The following is a 26733-nucleotide window of genomic DNA, read 5'->3' as shown; positions in this document are numbered from 1 at the left end:
AACGGATGGCAAAGCCCACACCAGATCATCTGAGTTCATCTTCAGATTTATCAACCCAGTTTTAAAAAAATAAAATAAAAAAAATCAGCACCCACTTTGATAAGAGATTTTTCAGTTCCTCTAGTCTGTGTCAGGAATAGAGCATTAAGAACATTGTATTGCTACCACCAGCTGAAGCAAGGGAAAGATTGAAGTTAAACTTATTTTTAAATTAGTAAAAGTGGAGTGGTGACAATAAATCATAATGTTAAGATGAATATAATTGTGTAACTGATTAGAATTATAAGGGTTTAATAATAAAAATAGTTTTGAGCAGTTGCAGCCAGGAATAACAAGGTGGTGATCACAGGGAATTGTGTTTGTGTATGTATGTTTGTTTCTTTGTTATTTATATATATAAAGTTGTAATAAGAACTTGTTAACAGCATCTTGCATGTGACTGGCCATCGTATACGGAATGTAAGCTATCACCCCATTGTATAATATTGCAATGTTGGGTACTTTAATGTGTTTGTACCAAGGAAATTTACTTTGCCTTTTTGATATATGCCTTTTGAAAGAATGTATGATGTTTTAGATTTATTGTGTCAAAGTTTATTTTTGTTTTCAAAAGATTGCTGCCTGTCAGTCCTTTGAGCAGAAGGCTGTATCCATGTCCTCCCAAGGGTCAGAGTTAGTCTGTCCTGGGAGTTTTCCAAAGATCAGAGAAAAACCCTGGCAATTCCTCTAGGGCAGGGCACCTCCTTTCACTTACCAAAACCAGACAAACTGAGGATTCAGTTAATGATCTATGCAGGCCATTGTGGGGGTACTTTAAGTCTGATTTTGGGGGTAACAATCTGGTGTCCCTGGGTAGGCCCACAGCACTGTTTGAAGCCTTATGGGAGGTATAGTACCCCCTAGTGGATAGAAGGACGATTGACACCAGGAAGTGAAATTTTTTGTTTTTACTTATTTTAGTAATTTGTTTTTGTAAGCTAGTATTCTGAGCACTGAGGGTGAGCAGCCCCAAGAAAGGGGTTCTGTCCTAAAGAGACAAATACTAGTAAGTATTAGATATTGATGTGTTGAAAGCCATTGTGTTAAGTCAGAATGCTCAGATTATTGCCACCCAGAAAGATGCCAGTAAGTGGCACAGTGGAAACAAAAACCGTTAGATGGGCAAGCTGCAGTGGAGGCTGTGATCACAAAGATAGAAGAAGAAAATAAGATTAGCCATGCAGTCTGTCAGTGCCAAAAATGTACTCCAGAAAGTGAGCTGCAACTAAGAGAAGGAGTGATAATGGCTGTAAAGGGGCCAGAAGGGAAAAACTGGGATAATAAGTTCGCTAAATGGTGCAATAAAGAGGAAAAGATGGGTCTTTGGAGTAACGATTTCTCCAGTTATACTATGAAAGGGATAACCCCAAGAAGCTCCCTCAGAGACTTTGTGCCATGGAACAAATTAGCGTATTGGGCAAGTCCACAGGTACCCTAAATAGGAGTACAATAGCAAGTTGGTTGGCTAAAATGTCTGATATCCGTGAAACAACAGGAACAGATGTCTCAACCATGGTTGCAAAAAAACTAAGTAAGCCTTGTATTTTTAAGTTAGAATCCAAAAGGTTAAAAGATTCCTCAGACCATGTTCAGCAATTGCCCCAACGGCAACTGGAATTTTGTTTTAGGGAGAAGGCTCAGCTTGAGAAGTCCACACTACAAGAAAAAAAGGTTTAAGGGATGAGCTGCAGATTAAAAAGCTGCAACTCACTTGTGATAAGCAATGGCTTAAAATAAGGCGCAAGATTGCTGCTTAAGGAAAACTGTCACAAAGGCAGAAGTAAATGTGGTTCTGAACCCACAGAACCAGCAGACTCTGGCTAACCATGCATATTGCCAACAGGAAGTGACTTGCTTGCAGGAAGAGCTGCAAGCTATACAGGTAGTAAGCAGAGCAGCTCAGGGAAGCGGTGTTGTGTTGAGCATTAAGAAAGTTGCTCTCAGAAAACTGGAGGAAAAGAACAGGGTTAGCCCTGGTACAGGTTCAGAAAACTTTTCTGAGATAGAATCCTGAGTTGATTCAGGGAGGTACCATCGTGTGTAATGTAACACAATCTGAAGGAACATTAATTTCACAATTTGGTTTAACAATGAAAACAGTAGTAATGTTTCATAACTTAGATGCTGCTTTAGTGTAGGACAAGTTGTAGGTAAAATACAGAAAGGATGGCCACCCCAAGGGAAAAAAACCTAAAGAGGTATCAGTGGTAACCTTTCCAATAATGGTCCATAGGAAAAAGGAACCAACACTGAAAACAAAATAAAGGGGAAAATCAAGGAAAGAGGGCAAAAGTAAAAATGTTGCCTCTCATGAAAGGAAGAAAGTTCCTGATGTGGCTAAAAATTGGTTTGGAGAGAAATGTTGCAGAATGAGCCTAGGGATCAAATCCATCGACTACCTACCGAAGAATTGCTTTGGAGATTAGCCAGCCATGAAATAAGTATACCTACAGCTCCCACACACTCCAAAGATCAAGTATAGGGAGGCCGAGCACCCCCATCTCCCTGGTGTCAGCAAAAGACCATGCTGACTTAGTGACACATTTAATACAGGATATATGGGAAGACCTACAGTAAATATGGTATTTAATAAGGGAGCATTTGGACAAAATATGCTAATAGACACAGATGCCACTTTCTTTAATTAGCGCTAAGAAAAATAACTTGTTTGGATCCCCAGTAGCAATAAAAAGATTACAAGAATTTAATGAGGCAGCAAGCACCATTGAGCCCCCAATCTGTTTTCGGTTGGAAACAAAATAGGGAATGGGACAATTTGTCCTAATGATCCTAGATGACAATGGTATAATGGATATAGATATGTTGAGAAACCTCCAAATAACAGTAGATTTAGTAAATAAAGTATTCTGTGAAATACCCCAAGGTAATACCTTAGAATCGCCAGTTACAACAGAAGGAGGGCAAGGATTGGGATCAAAAGGTTTTTTTAATATTAATAGCTATCAGACGAACAGTAGCTTCACATGGGGTAACCTCATTCCACGCCATAACTGCTCAGGCAATCTCATGTCTTGCACAACGGTGGGTAGTTGGGACACCCCCAGATGAGTATCAACCTAGGGTGTTAACGGATCAATGAATGCAAGTTGTTGAAATCTATTGCCAAAACACAAACAGGTAGCAATAGCACTTAAGGCAAACATCAACTAAACGGATAAGAAGATGGGACCAATCCTACACCCACAGGAATAGCAAATGGGTGACATGGTCACGTACAGACATGTTAAAGAAAAGGATAATGTGCTTAGTCCAATATGGATGAGACCAGTAAGAATTGTAAACAAGGCCAGTCCTACAGTTTATCACCTAAATATTCTCCAAAGAAAAAAGTACTGAAGTGGTTCCATTCATCTCAATTAAAAATTCTATAAAATAAGTTGAAGCTATTATACTGTTAGTAATTTTAATAATTTTTATTTGGTAGGGAGAGAAAGTAAAAGCATAGTAAGATGCAGCAGGAGAAAGCATGGTACGAGTTCCTCCCAGAGCTTACAACACAAGATACAGAGGAGTTCATCAATTCCTTAGCCACGGTAGAAGTGGAATACCCGTATCTGAGAGCAGAGCAACATCCCAATATAATAGCAACACTATCTGAGGATAACCAGGTGAGACCACTAAAACATTAGTGTAGGAAAAAATTAGTGTAGGAAGGAAAAATTCAGCAGTTATGCTATTTGGATACAGGATCAACATATTCAATATTAAATATTCTGGGGAGTTCCATAGAACTGATCCCATATGTCATATGTTACAGCCAGGAATAACAAGGTGGTGGTCACAGGGAATCACAGCCAGAAAAACTAAAATGATGGTCTTGAAGTGATTTGGCAAATAGCAAACAGGCAGGCTGAGGGGAGATAAAAATCACCCCAAAAACCTGAAGGGCGGGGTCAGTTGAGCATGGCATCAGTTTTCAGTAAGGTCCAGCTTTGATTGACACATAGGGTTGTCAGGCGTCCAGTTTCTGAGCAGAATGAATGGTCGAAAAGGGACCCTGGTGGCTCATGTCAGCACAGCAGACCGGGCCATTAAAAGTCCAGTCGGCCGCTGTGGCCGGCTCCATGCGCCTCCCAGAAGCAGCCATTATGTCCCTTTGGCTCCTAGACGCAGGGGCAGCCAGGGGGGCTCTGTGCGCTGCTCCCACCTCAAGTGCCAGCTCCATTTGGCCAGGAACCGCAGCCAATGGGAGCTGCGGGAGCAGCACCAGTGGATGAGAGCAGCGCGCAGAGCTGCCTGGGTGCACCTCTGCCTAGGAGCCAGAGGGACATGCTGTCTGCTTCCTGAGAGCAGCCTGAAGTAAGCGCAGCCTGGAGCCAGCACCCCAACCCTAAGCCCCCTCCCACACCCAAACTCCCTCCCAGATCCTGCATCCCTTCCCACACCCCACCCTCCTGCCCCATCCTGAGCCTCCTCATGCACTCCGAACCCCTCAACCCCAGCCCAGAGCACCCCAAACCTTCATCCCCAGCTCCACCCTAGAGCCCACAGCCCCAGGTGGAGCCCTCACCCCCCCAACCCCCTGCCCCCTCCCACACACTGAATCCCTAATTTCTGGCCCCACCCGGGGCCTGCACCCCTCCACCACAGCCTGTACCCCATCCCACACCCCATCTCCCCTCCCACACCCAAACCCCAAATTCCTGGCCCCACTCAAGAGCCTGCACCCCCAACTCTCATCCCCTCCCGCACCCCAACCCTCTGCCCCAGCCTGGTGAAAATGAGCGAGTAAGCAAGGGTGGGGGAAAGCGAGCAATGGAGGGAAGGGGAGGGATGGAGTGAGTGGGGGTGGGGCCTTGGAGAAGAGGCACAGCAAGGGTGTTTGGCAACCCTATTGACAGATGAGTTTAGCAGCTGTGATTGGTTCATAAGAACAGACCAATCTGGGAAGGCATAAGGATGATTGGCGGATGGGTATGCTAATGATGATGATTAAAAAACCAATTAGAACAGGCTAAAAACTGTATATAAGGCAGGGAGCTGAAAGGCTTAATTCAGTGTGAGTGGGAGGCACTGGAGCGAGTGAACATTAAGAGAATCATCAGAAGCTGAAAGGTAAGAGCTGAAATCACTGAAGAAAGAAGAACCAAGGCAAAGCAGTTGGAGCAGTGGCAAACAGAGCAGAGGCACAGAAGACTGTGGAGAAGTATGACGACACTCACATAAAGAATAAGAATGTATTAATGTGTATGCTTGAGATAATAAAGCCGGATGTTTGTGTACGTACATACGTTTGTTATTTTAAGTTGTAATAAGAACTCCCTGTCAGCATCCTGCATGTGACTGGCCATTGCATGCAGAATGTAACCACTTAAAGCTATTTCCCATTGTATAATATTGCGGTGTTGGGTACTTTAATGTGTATATGTGCCAAGGAAACTTATTTTGCCTTTTTGATGTATGTCTTTTGAAAGAATTTAATGTTTTAGATTTCTTGTATGAAGACATAGTGTGTCATATAAAAGTTTATTTTTGTTTGCAAAGATTGCTGCCTGAGTGTCAATTCTTTGAGCAGAAGGCTGTCTCTGTGTCCTCCCAGGGGTCAACACAGTTAATCTGTTCTGGGAGTTTTCCAAAGGTCAGAGGGAAATCCCTGATAAAACCCTGGCAATTCCTCCATAGTAGGACACCCCCTTTCAACTACCAAAAACAGACAAATTGAGGATTAAGTTACTGATATAGGCAGGCCATTTTGGGGGTGCCTTAGGTCTGATTTTGGGGGTAACAACTTCTTCTAGCTGTGACACACCAGTAAGTCTTGTTTCACTGAGTACTGCCATGTGAGGAATAGCAGGCCTCACACCTGGACCCACAGCTCCCCAGGCAGTGCTCAGACTGTGGCATCACCCAGTAGCTCATCTTAACCAGTGGAAAAGGGAGCTTGCAAAGCTATAGCTCTCAAAAGGTACCATCCATGAAGCTCCTGATTGGGAGAGATGTGCAGCCTCATCAACTGGCTGGGATGCACTACTTAAGCCAGAAAGAGGCACAGAAAGTTCTTTAAGCCACTAGGAGAATCCTTGGCTGGCTATTACTACAGACCCTGCCTACTTGCCTGACTCCTGAACCGTGCTTTCCTGTCTCTTCCTGCTATCCTTACCGCAGGCACCTGTCTGTTCCTGGTTACCTCCCTTACACCAGATCCTTTCACCTGCACCCTATCCCTGATGCTGACTCCGGCTTTGACTCCTAACTCTACCTCCCGCTCTAACCTCTGGCTTGGCACCTGACTCTGATTCCATTACACCTGACGACCCATGCGCAGTCCCTACAAGCCATAGCTATATTGTACTGCATCAATATTTTGAGTATAGAGGTCCAATGCTCAGATCCACCACCTCTGTTGAGAAGTTTGTGAACATTCCAAGTTACAAACTTTATTTGGGTCCACAGAAAACCTGGATGAACAGTCAGGTGCAGCACTCTGATAAGTTCGGGTGCAGCACGTGCTTTTTAGGGATTTTTTTCCCCATCCCTTTCCCAATTTGAGGACAGCAGCACTGTCCCTAGACAAGACTGCTGTGACACTTAGGAAGGATACAAACATGGCATCTACACCAGTCTACAATCAATGACCATCACTCCCAGGCCACCTGCGTGCAGGATTCTAAGGACTTCCAGCAGCATCCTCTCCCTGTCGGCACGCCCCTATCACACAGTACTTGGATTATGAGGTCGCAGAGTCAGTGTTGCATTGCTGAATCACCTGCACTGTGATTGGATTATAGTGGGAAAGGTGTGCGCAGTTCCATTCCCACTGTCTTGTCCATGCAAGCCATGTGCCGTACAGAAATTGCAACAAGCAGCATAAACATGGATTAAGTTCAGCGCGCCTTCTTCTAGCAAATGCTTTGACACTTTACGGTTCCTTCACATTTCCAGTTACTTCGTGAAGGGCAATTAGAAACTTTTATCTCCAAGGGAAAAAAAGGAGGGTGATACACTGGGAGAAGTGCCAGACCAGCCAGAGAAACATGTGCCAAGCACTGAGGTGGTCACCAACCAGGGTGGATAAAATCAGATTTTTTTTTTTAATTTAAATTGGATTTTTTTGATAAAATGCTTTTTGAGGAAAACACCTATCTAAAGATAGTTTTAATTAAGATACATTATAGCTCAAAGATATCTCATCATGGAATAGGGATTATAAATTCTAATTCTATAGTATGAGACAATATATTCATGTAATGTTTAAGAAAAGTTTTGTAAATGAGTTCCAATAGTTCATGGATTAGGGACCCAATCTTATGGGGTTCCGGGGGTTTCTGTATAGATAAATTTAGGTTAATCTTTCTATGTACCCAGTAGGACTCAGTGCTCAGTCTAGAAGATACCATCAGAGATGCTTAGTTTTGCAGTTCTCAAACTGTGGATTTGTGTGTCCAGAAATAACATGCTTGTTAAGAGCAAAAAATGTTTTTAAATAAATACTATAGCTCGATAGATGAGAAACAACAGACCTCAACCCTATTGTCCCTCTGCAAATTTGTGTGCACAGAGTCAATCCCTTACCTCTCTCAAAGTGCAAAGTTTCAAAAAGTTCAATGAATAGAAGATTGTTGGGGGCGGAATAGATGTGGAGAAGGAGAAGTCTGGAAATAAATGTGAGAAGCGAGGGACATACACTTGTTTTGTTAAAATATTATACGTTTGTTGTTGAAGAAAAAAATCCAGAATACTTAACGTTGTTGTTTTAGTTAAATAAAACAATTTAAATGTCTGTCTGGTGATGTTCTCCTCCTAATACAGCATGGCAAGAAAATCCTCCAAATATTAATGATTAACCTGTTGAATTGGAGATAGTTCACCTCCCAATAACTTCATAAATATCTGCTTCAGTTACCTTTGGTAAATGAAATAACTAAACAATCATTCATTTTCTGATATAGCTGTAAAACTAATCTGAAAAGTTTTCAAAATAAATCACTGTTTAAAAATGTATAGTGTGTACCTTCTAAAAATGAAACGTACATCTATCTGAGTTGTGAAGAATAAGTATTAAGGTTATAACAACTAACAAGAATGCACTTTTATGTAGAAAACCATGATTAAATCGAGTCTTCCCGACTAGTGATTTAAATCATCATTTAAATCAAATCCACCCTGTCACCAACCCAGATAGGCACTGAACCACAAAACAAAAACAAGCAAGTGGCTTACCAAGAAGTAATGTGCTCAGTAGCCATAAAACTGCCTAACAAATTTAGATGTCGAGGGATGGGAAAATAAAAAACCATGAATGCACCACTGAAGTACACAAAAATGCTTGAACCAAGGGCCTCAGAAATTTAGAATAATCAACTGGACTTGACTAAAGGCTGGGCTGGAACTGACAAATGATATCTAAATGATGCTTCAACCCTCCCTCTTATCTCAGCAACTGTTTCTGTCCTTTACTGAATACAGACAGGAGGAACTGTCTGGAAAATAGGTGGAGGGCAGCATTTACAACCAGTACGGGTAATGTGAGAGAGCCTGTACAGGGCCTGCATCATATTCTACCTCAAGGGCCAAACAACCTAAAGGAATTATGCCAGTTTTGAGCTAATCCTGATTTCTGGGAGTGAGAATCCTGCACAAATGATATCTTTAGAGAAAACAGTTTTTCTCCTAGTTTTGTTTAATCTTGCTGCATAGACTGTATGAAAGGTACTAATTGCTTCCAGGCCTGTCGTGTTTAAATATAAAATACTATTTCCCTCCCACAATAAACAAGTTCTTATCTATGACAGCAGTTAGTAGTTATAGAGATGCTTATAAATAGAATAGTAAATAGTTTGGGTGAAGTGTAAACTGGTTCACTGGGTGATGTGTGTAGTAAAAACTATTTATGTTACAAGATGTGACTATGACCAAAATCTTCACAAATACTGGAACTGGGGATTCTTTTTTCCTTCCATAGCTACAACAGTACATTTCACAATTCTACTGGAAAAGTGCACCAAAACGATTTATTCAGTTCCAACAATAGAGATCATTGCTTTGTGAGTGTAAAATGTACTTAATGATACAAAATAAAATTGAAGTTTCATGGGTCACCTTATTGTTTTGATGAAGTCACTAGACAAATTTTGTGAAATTTTAACAAATGATAGGTCTGAAAAATCTTACTTAGAGCTTCTATTTGTCCATACCAATATATTTCAAGACCAGGGACTCACCCGGAGTTATTATGGTGAATATTGCACGCCCTTGCCATTAGCACCACAATCATTGGTCGAAAGGCTTTCCCTTTTCCATCAAAGTAATATTCACACATTTCCCTAAGTTCTGCTGTAGATACAAGAAATTCCTGTAAACAGAACAATGTATTAATTTCAAAGATACATAATCAACCTGGATTACAGGTCAGGAACATGCATTCAAATCCTCTAAGCTAGTTGTTTGGTTTTTCTCCCTCCAATTTACGTTGGAATTGGTTTTAAGACTATTTCTCATGATAACTTGGGGGAAAAAAATGATTAAGAACAGTGAAGTACACTAGATAGTGGAAACAGAGAGTCATTTTTCTGCTTCCATCAGTTATGTAATGATTTCTTCTTCCCCTTCATTTTAGATTAAGAGGGGATCTCATGACAGCAATACACGTAGACTATCAAGAGAAATCTTCCGTCAGTTACTATGTTTAGAGCTTTGGTAAATTTTAAAGGGAACCAGATGGTTGCATTTAACCGTTTTCAATGTCAGAATAATTACATTTTCCTAAAGCATTCACCAAAACCTCCTACCTTTTTAATATCCTCATACAGATTCTTTAAGTCTCTCCGACCAAGTTTAAAAGGGTCCTTGTATTTTTCATCAGTAACTGTTTTACTACAGCTGCATGTTCGTGAGGTTGTTGTATGATGAAACCTGGCAACAGTATGATCCAAAAGAATTAAGATTGTTAAAAATGGCTTTTTTCTGACTTTACACAACAGAAACAATTCATGAAGGGTCTTGCCTCCCCAAAAATACTTTCAGCCAGCACAGTGAGGAGTTTAGCATGGCTACATGTCAGGATATGTTAAATGTGACACAGATTTTAGAATGATGTGTAAAATGCAGCATTTGAGAAAATGTGTTCAGTAAACTAGAGGGGATTTTTTTTAGCAATGCAATTTCTGTTTTCCTTTCCTTGACAGCCAATTTGCAGGTGTTGTCAACACTTGCAATTTGGTGCCAACAGAATGACTTTACCATCCTATTTTTTTATTAAAGAAAGTGGTTTCTATTTTGGAGTTGAATATATTCTACACTCTATGCAGCTAGTCACTCTGGCCAACCATGTCTACATCAAATTCAGTCCTACAAGTAGGACAGAGAGGCTGAGCAATACAAAGAGTCAGAGCCTCTTCCTGGATATGCCAGGATCGATAGGGAATGAGCCTAATTTCCTTGAGGATCCCAGAGATCCACTGAATTTGAGGATTATACCCACACACTAGGTTTCCTCTATTTCAACCTCAGGACCTTACCTGAGCTTTTTTCACTGCTGCAAGTTTTTCAGGATGGGAGAATTTCAGTCTACCTTCATGCCACATCAACAGAAAATGTAATATGACCTATATTAAATTGGTCTTGTACAGACTAGGGTGAATAATCTCATTTTACGGTCTGTTTTAATAACCAAGGCATTAGAGTTTAAAATCCACAACTTCACCTATGCAATCTACCTAATATAATTACTTCTTTACCTACTTGAATTGTTACCTAACAATATGGATCTTCAACTTACCGCAAAAATATACTACGAATTTTTGGAAATGACAAAACTGAACTTCTCCCCAGAAAATAATGCATCTGCAGAAAGAAAAGACTACTTTTACTCTAAAATCAAAACTTTTACATTCAGTGGAACTATATGATCATTAAGAAATACTTGTTCATTAATATTTAGTTGCAGTATTTCCTCGTGTAGATAGAGTTGTAAAACGCAGTGCAAAGGCAGTATTGCAATTGTTTCCTTACACAAGATGTGGTATGTACATATACATTGCCAGTTAACTACTTACTTGATAAGCTGACTCCTGCACATAGGAATGCTGAACTTACTCACTCCTTCTAGAAGGAACCAGGGAGGAACCTTTTATCTAGTTGATATCTGAAAGCTGTACTAGCAAGACCCAGTCTATACACTCAGGGGAGGCACAGCCTCCTTTCAATGGCTCATTATGTTGCAGGTAGATTTGTGTTGAGCTGCCAAAGGACAAGAGTGGCTGGCATGACCCATGTTGGTATTTCCAGGAACTGCTACACTAATAATAATAATAATAATAAAAAAAGGTGTGCATCCTCTGCTTTCCCCTAAAGAGGTTTTAATTCAGTGTGCCTCCTACCTTAATTCCTTGTGCACAGGGAGTAAGAAAGAATGCTGTACCGCATTAGTTCTTAACCTTTACCGCAGCCTGCACCCCTTTGGTTCCCAAAATATGTTCTCGCACCCCTTATCAAAAATTGTTGAAGTAGGTCAGCTCTTTAAACCTACATATATTTTGTTTGTATATTAAATCGTTAAAAAAATGTATAATGTTAATAAATGCATAGGATTGATTAAACAAAGTACTTACGTGCCTGTGCTTAATTTGTGTTTTCGATGATTTACCTTCAAAAAAAACTGGCATGTCCTGCCCTCCCAGAAAGGGCATCTCGCACCCCCAGGGGGCGTGTGCACCCCAGGTTAAGAACCACTGCTGTACAGGATCTAAACCCTCACCATCCACCCACCCTTCCTGGAAAAGTTAAAAAATAAAGAAGTCAGGCCTAGTCAAGAAGTGAACATTCAGATCAGCACAGTTCCCGCTAAAGGTCAAAATACCAGTGCCACAGGACTCGCTGTGAATCCTGCCCCTCCGTAAGATCTCGCTTCGGGAGGAACAAGGACAATTCACTGGGCGTTTGCAGATTACAGTTGCAGCAGCTGCCTACTGTGGCATATCCATGATTGCAGTCCACTGAAAGAGACAACTGGTGTCCCGTTTCCTTGTAAGTGCCACAAAATGTCTGATGGGGAAAGGGAAGTTTTGCTCCCCTAGCTCCCCAAATTGCACTTCAGGAGCAGTGCCTGTAGCTAATTACATTAGTGTTTTCCTCAAAACGCCGCATGAGAGGCAATGACTATTTGGTGGTTTATATGAGAAACCTGAGGCACTGGAGGCAATTTTTTTTTTTTTAGTTTTTAACCTCAGGTCACACACACACTAATCAGTCAATACAGGCAGCACTTCTAAGTGCGGGTCAAGCCAACACCCTGACCTTGAGAGATGGACCTAAAACACAACCATAATTAAAAAAAAAAAAACAAAAAACAACAAAAAAAAAAAAACCCCAACCTATTTCATTTTGACTACAAAAAATGTGTAAACTGTATTTTCTTGCTAAACAAACCCAAATTATAGGTGGTAATGAAAACACTGGTTAATTAGCCTAGTTCTCCTAACGCAACCATAAGAAAACCTTTACAGGGTCTTCTTCCCCAACAACAAAACAAGTCCCCACCCCATAAAGACTTTAATTTAGCACGAGTAGTCTTGTTTCAGGTCATAGTAAGGAGGATCAAGGACCGGGGAAATGAAAATCCCCCATCCCTTTGCAGGGAAAGGAAAGCTGAGAGAAGCCTAATTCAGGCTGTGATTGCAGTGGGACTACTTGGGCTTAAAGTTTAGTATGTATGTTTGCAAGACCGGGACCTTTGCATTTGTGTCTAATCTATTAAACTACTTTAAAACAGGTTGGATAAAAATCAATGATTTAAAAAAAAAATCAGACTTTATTTAAATCGGATTTTTTTTTTATAAAATGCTTGTTGAGGAAAACACCTGTCTAAAGATAGTTTTAATTAAGATACACTATAGCTCAAAGATATCTCAACATGGAATAGGGATTATAAATTCTAATTCTATAGTGTGAGATAATATATTCATGTAATGTTTAAGAAAAGGGCAACAAAAATGATTAAGGGTATAGAAGGCTTCCGTATGAGGAGAGATTAATAAGACTGGGACTTTTCAGCTTGGAAAAGAGGTGACTAAGGGTGGATATGATATAGGTCTATAAAATCACAAGTGGTATAGAGAAAGTAAATAAGGAAGTGTTATTTACTCCTTCTCATAATACAAGAACAAGGGGCCACCAAAATGAAATTAATAGATAGCAGGTTTAAAACAAACACAAGAAAGTATTTTTTCACACAAAGCACTCTCAACCTCTGCAGCTCCTTGCCAGAGGGTGTTGTGAAGGCCAATACTATAACAGGGTTCAAAAGGGAGCTAGATAGATTCATGGAAGATAGGTCCATCAATGACTATTAGTCAGGATGGGCAGGAATGGTGTCCCTAGCCTCTGTTTGCCAGAAGCTGGGATTGGGTGACAGGACATGGATCACTTGATGATAACCTGTCCGTTCATTCCCTTTGGGGCACCTGCCATTCACCACTGTCAGAGGACAGGATACTGGGCTTGATGGACCTCTGGTCTGACCCAGGATGGCCATTCTTATGTTCTTATTTAAAAGTTTTGTAAAACGAGTTCCAATAGTTCATGGATTAGGGACCCAATGTTATGGGGTTCCAGGGGCTTCTGTATAGATTATCTAGGTTAATCTTTCTATCTACCCAATGGAACTCAGTGCTCAGTCTACAAGATAGCATCAGAGATGCTTAGTTTTGCAGTTCTCAAACTGTGGATTTGTGTCTCCAGAGATACCATGCTTGTTAACAGCAAAAAATGTTTTTAAATAAATACTATAGATAGATAAGAAACAACAGACTTCTGCAAATTGTCCCTCTGCAAATTTGTGTACACAGAGTCAATCCCTTACCTCTCTCTAAAAGTGCAAAGTTTCAAAAAGTTCAATGAATAGAAGATTGTTAGGGGCGGAATAGATCTGGAGAAGGAGAAGAAATCTGGAGATAAATGTGACAACGGATGGACAGGCAGTAGAAACAAAAGTGAAACTGTTTGAGTAGCATATTACAGAAGTCTTGAGGTCTTTCTGAGCGTAGCCTTCATTGATTTGAGATCTACCATGCCATTCTCTCACTAGAAGGGAAAACCTATAATGGCAGCAGGCTGTAAAAGAGACCCAGTTTGGGAATATTTTAATGAAGTTCCTCCACCTGTGGGTAAGAAAGGCATGCGTGCAAAATGCAAACAGAGCAACAAAGAAATGCAAGACCTGGTTGCCAGAATGAAACAACATCATGAGAAGTGTTCCTTCTCAGGAGGAAGCTGAGTTGAAGATGATGAAAGGAATATGTCTGAACATGCAGGATCTTCAGGTTGGTAACAACCAACAAGAATACACTTCTATGCAGAAATCCATAATTAAATCGAGTCTTCCTGACTGGTAATTTAAATCAATGTGATTTAAATCAAGTCCACCCTGCTTTAAAAACAATCAGTCTAGTTTTGTATTAATTGTAGATGTAAGAAATACATTCCACTTATTCTGAACACCAGAAAACATTACTTTTTACAGTTTTCTTCTGCATTTCCACCTCCTTACCTTGAACTCTGGTCTACCTCAATTTACACATTTAGTTAAAGGGATCAACAGTGTCTTGAGGTATGTCTACACTTATGACTGCATGTAGAGTACAAGACACTGCACGCCCAGCTAGCACGGGTATAAATAGCACCATAGCTGCTGAGGCACCACTAAAGTGACTAGAATGCAGACATACCTAGAGTGTGTGTTTGTATACACACACACACACACACACACCACCCCCCCATGTCAGTGTTTCCCAAACTTGGAAAGCCACTTGTTCTGGGGAAGCCCCTGGCAGGCCGGGCCAGTTTGTTTACCTGCCACGTCCACAGGTTCGGCCGATCGCGGCTCCCACTGGCCACGGTTCGCCGCTGCAGGTCAATGGGGGCTGCAGGAAACGGCGGCTGGTACGTCCCTCGGCCCACGCCGCTTCCCACAGCCCCCATTGTGGGTACAATAGAAGCTGTCACATGACTCACTGGCCAGCATTCTCCCAGAAAAGGTGAGGGCTTGAGATTACCATGTTCTATAAATGTGTTTCACAAACAGCATATTTCTGCTCATGTTCACATGTGTCTTTCACTGACTGCAAACTGCCCACCACCCTGGTACACCAGCCCCCACATACCAACCCCCCATCTGAACATCCCTGTTCTCTGTACCATATAAAACATATTAAAATACTTCCTTCCCCTGCTGAATCCCATAGACATACCATCCATGTGCCCTGCACTCCACATGTTCCTCTCTCCTTACCTTGCACCTCATATGCCCCAGCCTACTAGCCCAGTATCCCTTGCACCCCATCAGCCCCATACCTGGGGCTCCTTGCACGCCATACCGCACCCCACAGCCTTTAGTTCAGTGTCCCCCACACCCCCCATGCCCCTTAACCCAGTGCCCCATGCCCCTTAACCCAGTGTCCCCCGCACCCCCCCATGCCCCTTAACCCAGTGCCCCATGCCCCTTAACCCAGTGCCCCCCCCGCACCCCCCCTGCCCCCTAACCCAGTGCCCCCCCTGCCCCCTAACCCAGTGCCCCCCGCGGCCCCCCTGCCCCCTAACCCAGTGCCCCCCGCGGCCCCCCTGCCCCCAACCCAGTGCCCCCCGCGGCCCCCCTGCCCCCTAACCCAGTGCCCCCCGCACCCGTCGCCCTCTACACACTCCTTAGCCCGGCGCCCCGCGCCCCACCCCGCGGTTCCCATTCATTCCTGTGACCTCTAGTTGCCCGCAGCCCCGCTCGCTCACCTCGGCTCTTCCCGCAGCCCGCCCCGCGCAGGGCCCGCAGCCGAGTCGCGGCCCTGCGGCCTCCAGCAGGCTCCGGAGGGAGCCGAACGCGGGCGCCCGGGAGAAGCAGCAGCAGCGCCGCCACCACCACAAGGCCATGGCGTCTCCCAGCGCCGCCGCCGCCCGCTGCGCCTCCCGGCCCCGCCGCGACCCGGAAACGCTGCTCAGCCGCCCTTTCCCCCGCGGGCCAGGTCCGGGCGGGGCGGGGCGGGGCGCGGCCGGGGAGGGGCGGAGCCGCCTTCGGGGCGGGGTGGCGCCGTGGCGGGGACACTGCGCGTGCCAGCGGGGCGTGGGGAGGGTGAGGAGCAGGGGCAGCCAGGCCCCATCCACAGCCCTACGGGGAGCCGCCCCCCTCCCGCGGGCTGCGAGGCGTCCACCCCTGCGTCCTCGGCCCCTGCAGCCAAGCGGGTCCCCGGAAAAAGACACCGCCCAGCGCGGGATAGCCGCCCCCCTCCCCGCCGCCCGGAGCGGGGCACAGACCAGGGAGACGCTCCCCGGCAGGGGCAGGCGGATGCCAAGTACTTCCGTGGCGTGACAGGGCGTAGCCGTGCCGCCAAAGCGGACGCCGGTTTTGGCCAGGCTGGTCCTGGGGCTGGGCTTGTGCCTGCTGCCGTCCCGTCTGTGGGGCGCCTTGCCCCCGGGCTGTGAATGGGTCACACGCGCTCCGCTGGGGCCCTGTCTCCGCTGGCGCGTTGCCTGTTTTCTGAACTGAGCCTGTAGACTGTGCTGGGTCAGGCCGCTGAGCCCGGGGGGATGGTCAGGCCGTCACGTTTTTTAAATGTTTTTTTTTTTTTGAAAACCTTTTCCAGACCAGGCCATTTCCCGGCACAACCAAGTCACCTGGAAACCATTTTTGAGCAGTTCTGGAAAACGGTTTCAGAACAATAGGCAAATTGCCACTGTAGAATAGATGGGGCTAGAGAGATGAGGAGGGAGAGAAAGTGAGGGAAGAAAATATCTCTAGTTTATAAATTAAATATATTAGAAGGGACCACTGTAATCCTCTAGTCTGACCTTAATGAGGTTTTTCCCTGCCTGAAGGATCTTTCCTGCAGAAGAAGAGCTTTGGTCCCCATTACTACTGTTTTGACTCCTGGGTCTGTACTGACTGGCAATCTTTAAAGCAAAGTTCCAGTGTCAGCATGTCCGGGTGCCATGGAGTCGCCCAGTTGCTCACCTGGGTGGTGCTGATCTGTCAGGCTGGATGCTGCCTCCTGGATTCCATAGGTGCAGCAGGGAGTTTCAGGGGAATTCCTGTCAGCAATAAATCAAACCTTGACCAAGGTTATTGTGAAAGAAAAAGAAAAACAAATAGTCTTAGTATGTGGAGCCTTTCTTCAGAAAGCCTCATAGGTACATTTTATATTGCACAGCTATTTTTGTTTGCTGGACTGTGATCTTTATTAAAATGCTTATTAAATTTGCCTGCAGCTTTATTTGGAAAGAACTGGATTGGTGGTTAGGGAGAGATAGCGTCAAGCTCATGTACTACTTTTAAAATTACAACCAACATTGGCCACAGCAAACTATTTAGTCTTTTTATCCTTGTATTAGAGATCTGTAGCTGTGTTAAACAGTACCACTTATCCAGTAATGGGCCAGGGCTGTCCCAGTTGTGTATTAATGCAAAATTGGTTGTGTCTACAGGATTGCATGCAATAATATATTGTAACATTGAACTGCAGGGGTAACCTACTCAGATACTAAAATTGTATGTGGTTATAAAAACACACAACAAAAGTGCACTCTTGGACAACCCAAAACAGATTTTTCAGTGGCGGTATTTGAATACCACTTTTAGCAACAAATTTCAAGAGTTATAAATATTTTATTAACAATCACTGTATATTTTTTGTGAAAATGTCTATTAGGAAATTTAACACAAGTACATTTAGCAAAGGATTGTTAAATTACTGTCGCAAAAATCCATGGAAAATGTAAGATTACTTTTAATAGTAGGTTTCAGAGTAGCAGCCGTGTTAGTCTGTATTCGCAAAAAGAAAAGGAGTACTTGTGGCACCTTAGAGACTAACCAATTTATTTGAGCATAAGCTTTCGTGAGGTACAGCTCACTTCATCGGATGCATGAAGTGAGCTGTGGCTCATCAAAGCTTATGCTCAAATAAATTGGTTAGTCTCTAAAGTGCCACAAGTACTCCTTTTCTTTTTAATACTAGTTTGCTGTCATAAAACATGCTATTTTTGCACTCCTGTCTCTAGCCAGGATGGGAAGTAGCCCTAAGGGAATATTTGGAGTGGACAGGCTATGCTGCAGCAAGAGCCATAGACTGTGGGCCCTGCTAAGGCTGCTTTGCACTACACAAAGCAGACTTAAAGTTGGCTAACTGGCTACCTGGGGATCACTCTTGCACAGGGGAGTCTCCAGATCAGTATTCTGGCTGTATGTCACCTATGCTTATGGCTGCAGTTGTGTTGCTTCCTTGCATAAGGGACTTTGATTGTGGGGGAAAGAGGGTGTGGCTGCTCTTGGGGAATTCCTGGCAGTTGAAATCGCCTTTTAGGAATGTCTACACAGCAAAGAAAAACCCGTGGCTGGCCCATACTGGCCCACTCAAGCTCGCGGGGCTCAGGCTATGGGGTTGTTTACTGCTGTATAGCTTTGCAGGCTCATGCTTGAGCCTAAGATCTAGGACCCTGCAGGGTGGAAGGGTCCCAGAGGTTGGGCTGCAGCCCAATCCCAGGAGTGTACACAGCAATGCAGAAGCCATGCAGCCAGAGACCCACGAGCCCAAGTCAGCTGGCAAGGGCCAGTAACGGGTTTTTCTTTGCTGTGTAGACATACCCTTAGTGGCCATTACGACTGTGTGCAATTTGTAGCAGCCCTGAGGCTGTTCTAAACTGCATGGGAGGTGGGGGGGAATTGACCACCAGTTGACCCTAGATTTGTTCTGGAGGGCATAAGTAGTATAAACTACTTAAATCTGCTTTACACTGTAGACAGATGAGGATCCAGCCTTTACTGTCTAAAACATGGATACATTTTTGTCTCCTGTGTTTTCTATTTTTATTTTGCCTTTAGGGAAAATAATATATCTATAATAATGTGGTTAATTCATAACATTTTTTAACAGGTTCATTGGATTTTTTACAGATACACTGCCTGTTGATACTATTCCAGAAAACTCAATTCGTAAAGTACGAGACTGCATTTTTTCTGTAGCCTACCCTACTCCTTTTATATCCAGAGTTCTTCTTGTAGCAGTTTCAAAGGTTAGATTTATTTATGTCTTAGAATATAGTGTTCCTGTTTTATTAATATGTATCTTTAAAATTAATAGAAAATTTTGAACACAAAATATACTATGGGTTTCAGAGTAGCAGCCGTGTTAGTCTGTATTCGCAAAAAGAAAAGGAGTACTTGTGGCACCTTAGAGACTAACCAATTTATTTGAGCATAAGCTTTGTATATCATGCACCTTCATTTTAGTGGTGTCTCTTGTTAACTCAAAGAATAGCGTGAACAAAATCTCCCTGCCATCGGAACTTCGGTAACGTTTAAATAATTTCTGTTTTTTCAGGATGTTCTGGAAGGCATTTTGGACCTTGATGTATCTGTCAAACAAACAGATGATTTTCTCCAGCTTGTCAGTGGTGGGAAAGTGGTTTTAGGGTCTGTTCCTCTGGCCCATAGGTATGGAGGCCATCAGGTAACAATAATACCTGTTCTTCACATGATAATATGCATTTATGTGCTGGCATTTACCATTTGAATTATGTCTTGAGAATCTGTAAAAAAAAAACTCAGTGCTCATTGAGGGCTAGATTGTAATTTTACATTCTGTCTTGTGTAAGGGGCAACGGGCAGAAAAGGGAGGGAATTGTTAATCTTGGTTACAGTTTCCTCCTGTGAGTAAACCCATTAACTTCAGTAGATCTTCATCAGTAAGCAAACAGTAAGCATGTGCAGGATTATGTTGAAACATGTTTGGGGGATCAATCCCTTAATAATTACTTGAGCAACTATAGCATTATTTGTATCATATAGGTCATGTTAAGATGTTTGTTAATGATGTCCTAACATGTAAATGATAGCAAGAAGAAAATGACTTTAATTTTTAAAATTTCTGTTCTTGTTAGTTTGGTAGTTGGGCAGGTCAGCTGGGTGATGGAAGAGCCCACTTGATTGGTGTGTATACAAACAGGTACAGCATGCTTTATTTTAAAATGATCATATAGCATTTTATGTAATATTTGGTTGACATGTGGATATCCCAGTATGTATCATAAATACTAGTGTTGTTTATGTAGGTATGGTGAAAGATGGGAATTACAGCTGAAAGGTTCAGGAAAGACTCCATATTCAAGGTACAGTACAGTTAATTTACACAGACAGAAGTTTGATGTTTTCTCTACATATTTGAAAACAGAAGACAAAATATTCCCAATCCATTTGTTCTCTGTAGAAATGGTGATGGAAGAGCTGTGCTTCGCTCCTCTGTGCGAGAATTTTTGTGCAGTGAGGCCATGCACTACCTTGGAATTCCTACAAGCAGAGCAGCTAGGTATTACCCATGTTTTCTCTTTTGCAACATTCATGTTTATGGAAACTATGAAGTTGAGTTTTGGGATTGGGCTTTTTTGGCTTGAGCTGTGAATCAGTGAAGTGGAGTAGCTAATCTCTTAGAGAGAGATTTTTTCTAAATGCAGAGTTACAGCTAGTGCCAAAATATAACCCTCCATTTTTTGAGATTGGTAAAACTTCTTAATGATGCTAGGTTTGAGAATTTTCATTACGAATTAATTCACTTTTGTCTCTGAAGTGATTTGCAAATATATTTTTGTTGATGGTACTGTTTGCTATAACTTTTCTCTGTTTTGGAGTGAACAGCTGTGAATGGATGCAAGGGAAGGTGAGAGACGGTTGTGTTTTAAAGGGACACAGTCAACCTGAAATCTACTCAGCTCCCAAAAATGAGTTAAAATTAATTTAAGAAACAACACCTGCCACTAACTTCCCCTTCCATTGTCTGGTATTACAATCACAATTTCTATTTTAAATGTTTTGGTTTTTTTTAAACTCTCACCTGTTGCTATATGGAAGACCTGCACAAGGAGCAGCGTGAACTAACTGACTCAGATCCTGATCCTATAAGTAATATGCTCATACTTTATGTATATGAGTAGTCAGTGGGACTACTCATGCATAAAATAAGCACCTGTGTAAGTCTTTGCAGGATTAGAGCCTAAATCACTACACATGAAAAAAGGTGAAAATGACAATCTGCAAGTATTATCATATACACAAAGTAAACAAATGGCAAAAATAGAGAAAACTGTTTGTCTTTCATAACTTTCAATTGCAATAACCTTAGGGTGTTTCTTTTAACATAGATAGAAAAACTATTTTAAGCTAGGTTTCAGAGTAACAGCCGTGTTAGTCTGTATTCGCAAAAAGAAAAGGAGTACTTGTGGCACCTTAGAGACTAACCAATTTATTTGAGCATGAGCTTTCGTGAGCTACAGCTCACTTCATCGGATGCAGTGAGCTGTAGCTCATGAAAGCTCATGCTCAAATAAATTGGTTAGTCTCTAAGGTGCTACAAGTACTCCTTTTATTTTAAGCTAGAAATATGCATTTTAGATTGATGGTGCCCCTTTCAGGTGATCTGTTACTTTTCTTAATTATTACAGGAATTTTAAAACTTATGTTGAATATAATTCACTGCACAAAATCTGAGATAAAAGCAACAACCAAGTACACTTGTCATTAGTGTCCTCCAGGATAAAAAAACCCCCACAAGTGGTCATATTAAAAAAAAAAAAAAATTAAAAATAAAATCTGCTTGAGATATAGAAACTTTAATAAGCACATTTATCTATTTTCTTTCTTAGAATTCTGTAAATCAAAAACTTTCAAGATGTCTGGTTAAAATTGTGACATTTATTTTGTGTTCCACGTGAGTTGGTCATGTCTGGGGGCTCATGTGTTTGAGTCCACGGAAAGTAAACATTCTGCTGCAAATGCATTGTACTCAGCTGTCACAATGCAAACTCTTGTGGTTTCTATGGTTGCAGAGTGCCTGCAAATCTCTCTAGCATTAGTTTTAACACAGGTTTCAGAGTAGCAGCCCTGTTAGTCTGTATCCACAAAAAGAACAGGAGTACTTGTGACACCTTAGAGACTAACTCATTTATTTGAGCATAAGCTTTCGTGGGCTACAGCCCACTTCATCCGATGCATAGAATGGAACATATAGTAAGAAGATATATATATAGAGAGAGAGAGAGAACATGAAAAAGTGGAGTAAGAGGCTAATTAATTAAGATGAGCTATTATCAGCAGGAGAAAAAAACTTTTGTAGTGATAATCAAGATGGCCCATTTAGACAGTTGACAAGAAGGTGTGAGGATACTTAACATGGGGAAATAGATTCAATATGTGTAATGACCCAGCCACTCCCAGTCTCTGTTCAAGCCCAAGTTCATGGTATCTAGTTTGCATATTAATTCAAGCTCAGCAGTTTCTCGTTGGAGTCTGTTTTTGAAGCTTTTCTGTTGCAAAATTGCCACCTTTAAATCTGTTACTGAGTGTTACTAAATGGCCCACCTTGATCATCACTACAAAAAGTTTTTTTCCTCTCCTGCTGGTAATAGCTCACCTTACCTGATCGCTCTCATTACAGTGTGTACAGTAACACCCATTGTTTCATGTTCTCTGTGTATATAAAATCTCCCCGCTGTATATTCTACTGCATGCATCTGATGAAGTGAGCTGTAGCTCACAAAAGCTTATGCTCAAATAAATTTGTTGGTCTCTAAGGTGCCACAAGTACGCCTGTTAGTTTTAACACATTTGCTCTGCTGGAGTGCAATGTTTGTAAATAACGTGTTGGAAGATCTGTTCACTCATTTCAACAAAAGGTCCCAAAGTGTCAGTAATTGATGCAAAACCACAAATCTGTGTGGACATCAGTGTGAGAGCTTATGGCAAGGTTATGTCCTTCCTGTACTGTTGTCTTGACAAATTGTTCACTTCAGAGATACTATCAAACATTATTCCTTAACTGTGTGCTAATTCTGCCGTGTACAAAATATTCCTTAGCCCACTATACTTGGCAAGTTGGTAAAGTGTCTCTGTATAAGGCTGTTCTGTTGACTCTTTCCACCAGATCTGTTTTATAAAGTTTTCACTGAAGAAACCCAGTTGATACCCATATTCTTCCCAATGGGGAACTGTTGTGTCTCAACAATTTTAATCCATTTACAAAGTTCTTGCTGAGTCTTGGCAGAAATGTGGGAAAGGGCCATATAACTCAGCCAAGAAGAGCATCCTACAGGTGGGTTCATGCCATTAACTTCATGTGCTGTGTTCCCAACTGGAAGTTGCAGCCTACATCTGCAGCGGTGCCAGATGAAGAAAATATCTTCATCTGGCACCCCTGCAGTCACAGATTGGGGCTTCTAATTGGGAAAACAACATATGAAGTTAGTGGGGTGAACCCATCTGTAAGGTGATCTTTATTTTTAATAAGGATTCAGGGTGAAATTCACCTTACCTATATACAGCCTGGATATTCAGAATGTAGGGCAGCGCGTATAAGAGGCCAGAGATGCTAAGCCTCCGCAAAAAAGGCTGGCCATGCAGGGGGGAAATGACACGGATGTGGTGCGAGTCACCCCTCCGTAGGCGTGCCTGCGCACTGCTATCTGTGAAGCTCCTTAGAAAGGGGCAGGGCTGTGCTCCGCTCATCCCCACTCTGCCTCTTTCCCTGAGGCCCCTCCCTCGCTCCGCCTCTTCTCACACCCACTCTGCCTCTTCCCCCAAGGCCTCCCCTGTTCGCTGCTCAATCCTGTCACTCCCTGCCCCCCATCTCTCACCTAAGGCAGGAAAAAATAATGGGGCCATAGCCCCCCCGTTCTGGGAAGGAGGCAAGCGGAAAGAAGCGAGCGGCTGATGGGCCTGGCCTTGGGGGAGGAGGCAGAGAGGAGCAGGCGTGGGCGGGGACCTCTGGGGAGAGCGCAGAGAGGAGCAAAGTGCAGGCTCTGGGCTGGGGGTGGGGGTGCACGTTCTGGGAGGGAGTTTGGGTGTAGGCTCTGGGTTGGGGAAAGGGGTGGAGGTGCAGGAGGTGCAGGCTCTGGGCTGGAGTTTGGGTGCAGGCTCTGGGCTGGGGAGGTGGGGATGCAGGAGGGGTGAGGGGTGCAGGCTCCAGGCTGGGGTTGGGGGGTGCAGGAGGAGGGGTTGAGGGGTGCAGGCTCTGGGACAGAGTTTGGGTACAGGCTCGGGGGTGGGGATGCAGGCTCTGGGAGGGAGTTTGGGGGTAGGAGGGGGTGTGTGGGAAAGGGGTGGGGGTGCAGGCTCTGGGAGGGGGTGGGGGGTTGCGGTGCTTACCTGGGGCTCCTGGCCAGGGGGCCTCCGCGCTGCTATTCCTAGGCACTGCCCCTGCAGCTTTCTATTGGCCACAGGGCGCTTGGCGCAGGAGCAGCGGGTGTAGACACAGACCCACCCTGCCCAGGGGCTGCAGGGAGGGGCCATCAGCCATGTGGAGTGAGCAGGCAGGAAGCCCTCAGCTCCGCTGCACTCACAGTGGTGGGTGGGTGGGGGCCCCGGTCCACTGTAAATCGCCCAGGGGATGTGCGGAGGGGAGAGCCAGGGGTGGAAGCTGGGGCTGAGGGAGAGACCCGGTCTCAAACATTGCTGGAGTTGGGCCCTGGGCCAGGAATATTCCTGGTGCCCAGGCACCATGGATCCATATAACTCACCAACTATGATTGTTATTTATTTTACAACAGTATCAGTCAATAATCAAAGTCCCAATCATGCTGGGTGCTGTACGGCACAAATTAAAAAAGACAGTCCTTGCCCCAGAGCTGACAATTTAAGATTATGACAAGATGGCACAGATGAAAGAAACAGACAAAGGATGGGTTGTGGGGTTGGAGGATAAGGTAAAGGTGAAACAAACACATTTTGCTAATAAGCTGTAACCTCATCTTGTCACCTGTCTATATTCTTTGTAAAGACTCAATCATACCAGCACACCAATTATTCATCTTTTCTTTCTTCTTTAAAATGAAATAGAATCGTAAAATGTGACTTGCATTTGGGTATAAAATATTTTTGCTCAGACATCTTTCACGGCTTTTTCTCTTCTCTTACAGCTTAGTTGTAAGTAATGATGATGTGTGGAGAGACCAGTTTTACAATGGAAGTGTTAAGAAAGAAAGAGGTAATCAGTGCCATTTAAAATATTCTCCAGTGATTTTTAACATTGTGTAGTTGGAAAGTGCACTATATTTTTGAATGAAAATATGCACCAAATCATCTCATTTCCAGAGAGTCCTTATTTAGATACTGTACTTCCTCCTGAGGAAATCATTCCCCAAATGTTTCTTAATTTAAAATTCCTGTGGTCAAGGCTGCTGTAGGTGTGACATACCTGATGTGTGTGTCTCTTCTCTTTCAAAATTTGATCACAACCGCCACAACAAAAGAGGTAAAGGGTGAATTTTGATGGAGTTCCCCTCCATCAGTTTCCTCTTTTTGGGAACCTGAAATATGGTAACCCTAGTCTTAACTTAATTATTGCTACAAATTATTGTTCTCTAACTGAGGTAGGGAGAGGGCAGAAAAGATGTTAAAGGGAGAAGCTGAAATTGCTTATGATTTTTATGCCAAATAAAAGTGGATGTGTTGGAGGAAAAGGGTGAGGGGGCAGGGCAGGGCAGGAATGGAAGGAGAAGCAAGAGGGTTGTCTTCCCCTGGAAAAGGTTTTGAAGAGGTATGCAACTTGCAATATATTAATGGAAAAATCTGGAACATAGCAATGCCCAAAGAAGACTTTTCTCTTTTCCCCCTTTATTCTTTTAGTATGTTTGTCTTATTTCTCTGCTTTAAGTTAGTTCATTAGGGCCCTCCATAACAGTCCTGCTACATTCCTCTTTTTGAATTAGCTTGTGTGACCAGTGATGCTATTTCTAACTGGATGGCTTTTCTTGAACCTTTAATTTGTGTGTGTCTATGGTTAAATTTTCAAAAGTGAATAGGTACCCAAAACCACTAATCACTTTTGAAATTTAGGCCCTTCACTCCCTCTGTTTCATTTCTTTTGCCTCTTCCATTTTCCTCTTCATTGTTTCTTACTCGTTTTTCCCTTTTTCTTCTTGGAATTAAATGCACAATTTTCCATATCATATAAGCTCCTGTTCCTTTTTAAATGGGTTTATATGTGTCAGTCATTTTCAAGCAAATTAAACAGTGTTAAAATATTTGTATGGAAATTTAATGATGTACACACACTCATATTTGGTTTTTAGTTTTATTTATATATATAAAATGCATGTGTACGTTTGTGTGTATGTGCATGCATGTGTATCAGCAAGCTATTTAAATTTAACGGATATGTTTATGTTTAAGGTGCAGTAGTCCTACGTGTTGCCAAATCATGGTTTCGTATAGGTTCCTTGGAAATTTTAGCTCATTCTGGGGAACTGGACTTGCAAAGGTTAGAATGAAATCTTCATAGTAATTATATTAATTCTAATATAAATAAAACCTATTCAAACATGTATGTCCAGTAGTAATTTGGGAAGATCACTTATTGGACTGATTCACCTGATTTTGCTATTTACTTATAAGGAAAGAAATACTATTTAATAAAGATTCAAATGCCAGATATTCATGGTAAGGGCTGCATTTAGTTGTTTGGACTTGACCTTGCAAAAGCATTTGCACGGGCTTAAATTTACACACGAGTAGTCCCATTAACTAAGCAATTGTATACATTTTTGTAGGATGGGGGCATCAGTTTGTAAAAGTTTTCATAGGGGCCAGTGTGTGCTACTGTTATATAAATATGAAATATAACAATAACAGAAGTATGTTCTGCAATATGTATTTTCCAGAAGTATGCAGGATTAAAAAGGGAATAATGTATGTGGGTAACAAAGTGTTGCAGA

At 42.7% G+C, this 26733-nt stretch overlaps 2 protein-coding genes across 19 annotated transcripts in view; one reads left to right on the top strand and one right to left on the bottom strand.

Moving 5' to 3' along the window:
• Window positions 1-16038, bottom strand: part of PDSS1 (decaprenyl diphosphate synthase subunit 1) — a 39166-nt gene extending 23128 nt beyond the window's left edge. For 4 of the 9 annotated variants that reach the window (XM_037890886.2, XM_043541371.1, XM_043541372.1 and 1 more), the window contains exon 1: window positions 9222-9354. Coding sequence is in view for 4 of the 9 variants with exons in the window: in XM_037890883.2 (XP_037746811.1) it covers window positions 9222-9352; window positions 9789-9912; window positions 10778-10842; window positions 15778-15915 (458 nt within the window). In the remaining 5 variants the exon portion in view is untranslated. Of the gene's footprint in view, window positions 1-9221; window positions 9355-9788; window positions 9913-10777; window positions 10843-11609; window positions 11703-15777 lie in introns of those variants that run through there. The other 5 variants (XM_037890883.2, XM_037890885.2, XM_043541370.1 and 2 more) reach the window with 3 other exon arrangements.
• A 25-nt stretch (window positions 16039-16063) lies between these two features.
• The window catches only part of LOC102938901 (protein adenylyltransferase SelO), a 42824-nt gene continuing 32154 nt past the window's right edge, over window positions 16064-26733 (top strand). For 3 of the 10 annotated variants that reach the window (XR_006289079.1, XR_006289078.1, XR_006289080.1), the window contains exons 1-8: window positions 16074-17169; window positions 18929-19047; window positions 19356-19484; window positions 19915-19979; window positions 20086-20142; window positions 20241-20339; window positions 24937-25004; window positions 26192-26279. Coding sequence is in view for 7 of the 10 variants with exons in the window: in XM_043541364.1 (XP_043397299.1) it covers window positions 16959-17169; window positions 18929-19047; window positions 19356-19484; window positions 19915-19979; window positions 20086-20142; window positions 20241-20339; window positions 24937-25004; window positions 26192-26279 (836 nt within the window). In the remaining 3 variants the exon portion in view is untranslated. Of the gene's footprint in view, window positions 17170-18928; window positions 19048-19355; window positions 19485-19914; window positions 19980-20085; window positions 20143-20240; window positions 20340-24936; window positions 25005-26191; window positions 26280-26733 lie in introns of all 10 variants that reach the window. The other 7 variants (XM_043541360.1, XM_043541361.1, XM_043541364.1 and 4 more) reach the window with 6 other exon arrangements.

Source organism: Chelonia mydas, chromosome 2 (assembly GCF_015237465.2).
Source record: "Chelonia mydas isolate rCheMyd1 chromosome 2, rCheMyd1.pri.v2, whole genome shotgun sequence".
NCBI classification, from domain to species: domain Eukaryota; kingdom Metazoa; phylum Chordata; order Testudines; family Cheloniidae; genus Chelonia; species Chelonia mydas.
Note: the sequence above shows the minus strand (reverse complement) of the source record. Positions and strands in the feature narration are given on the sequence as shown.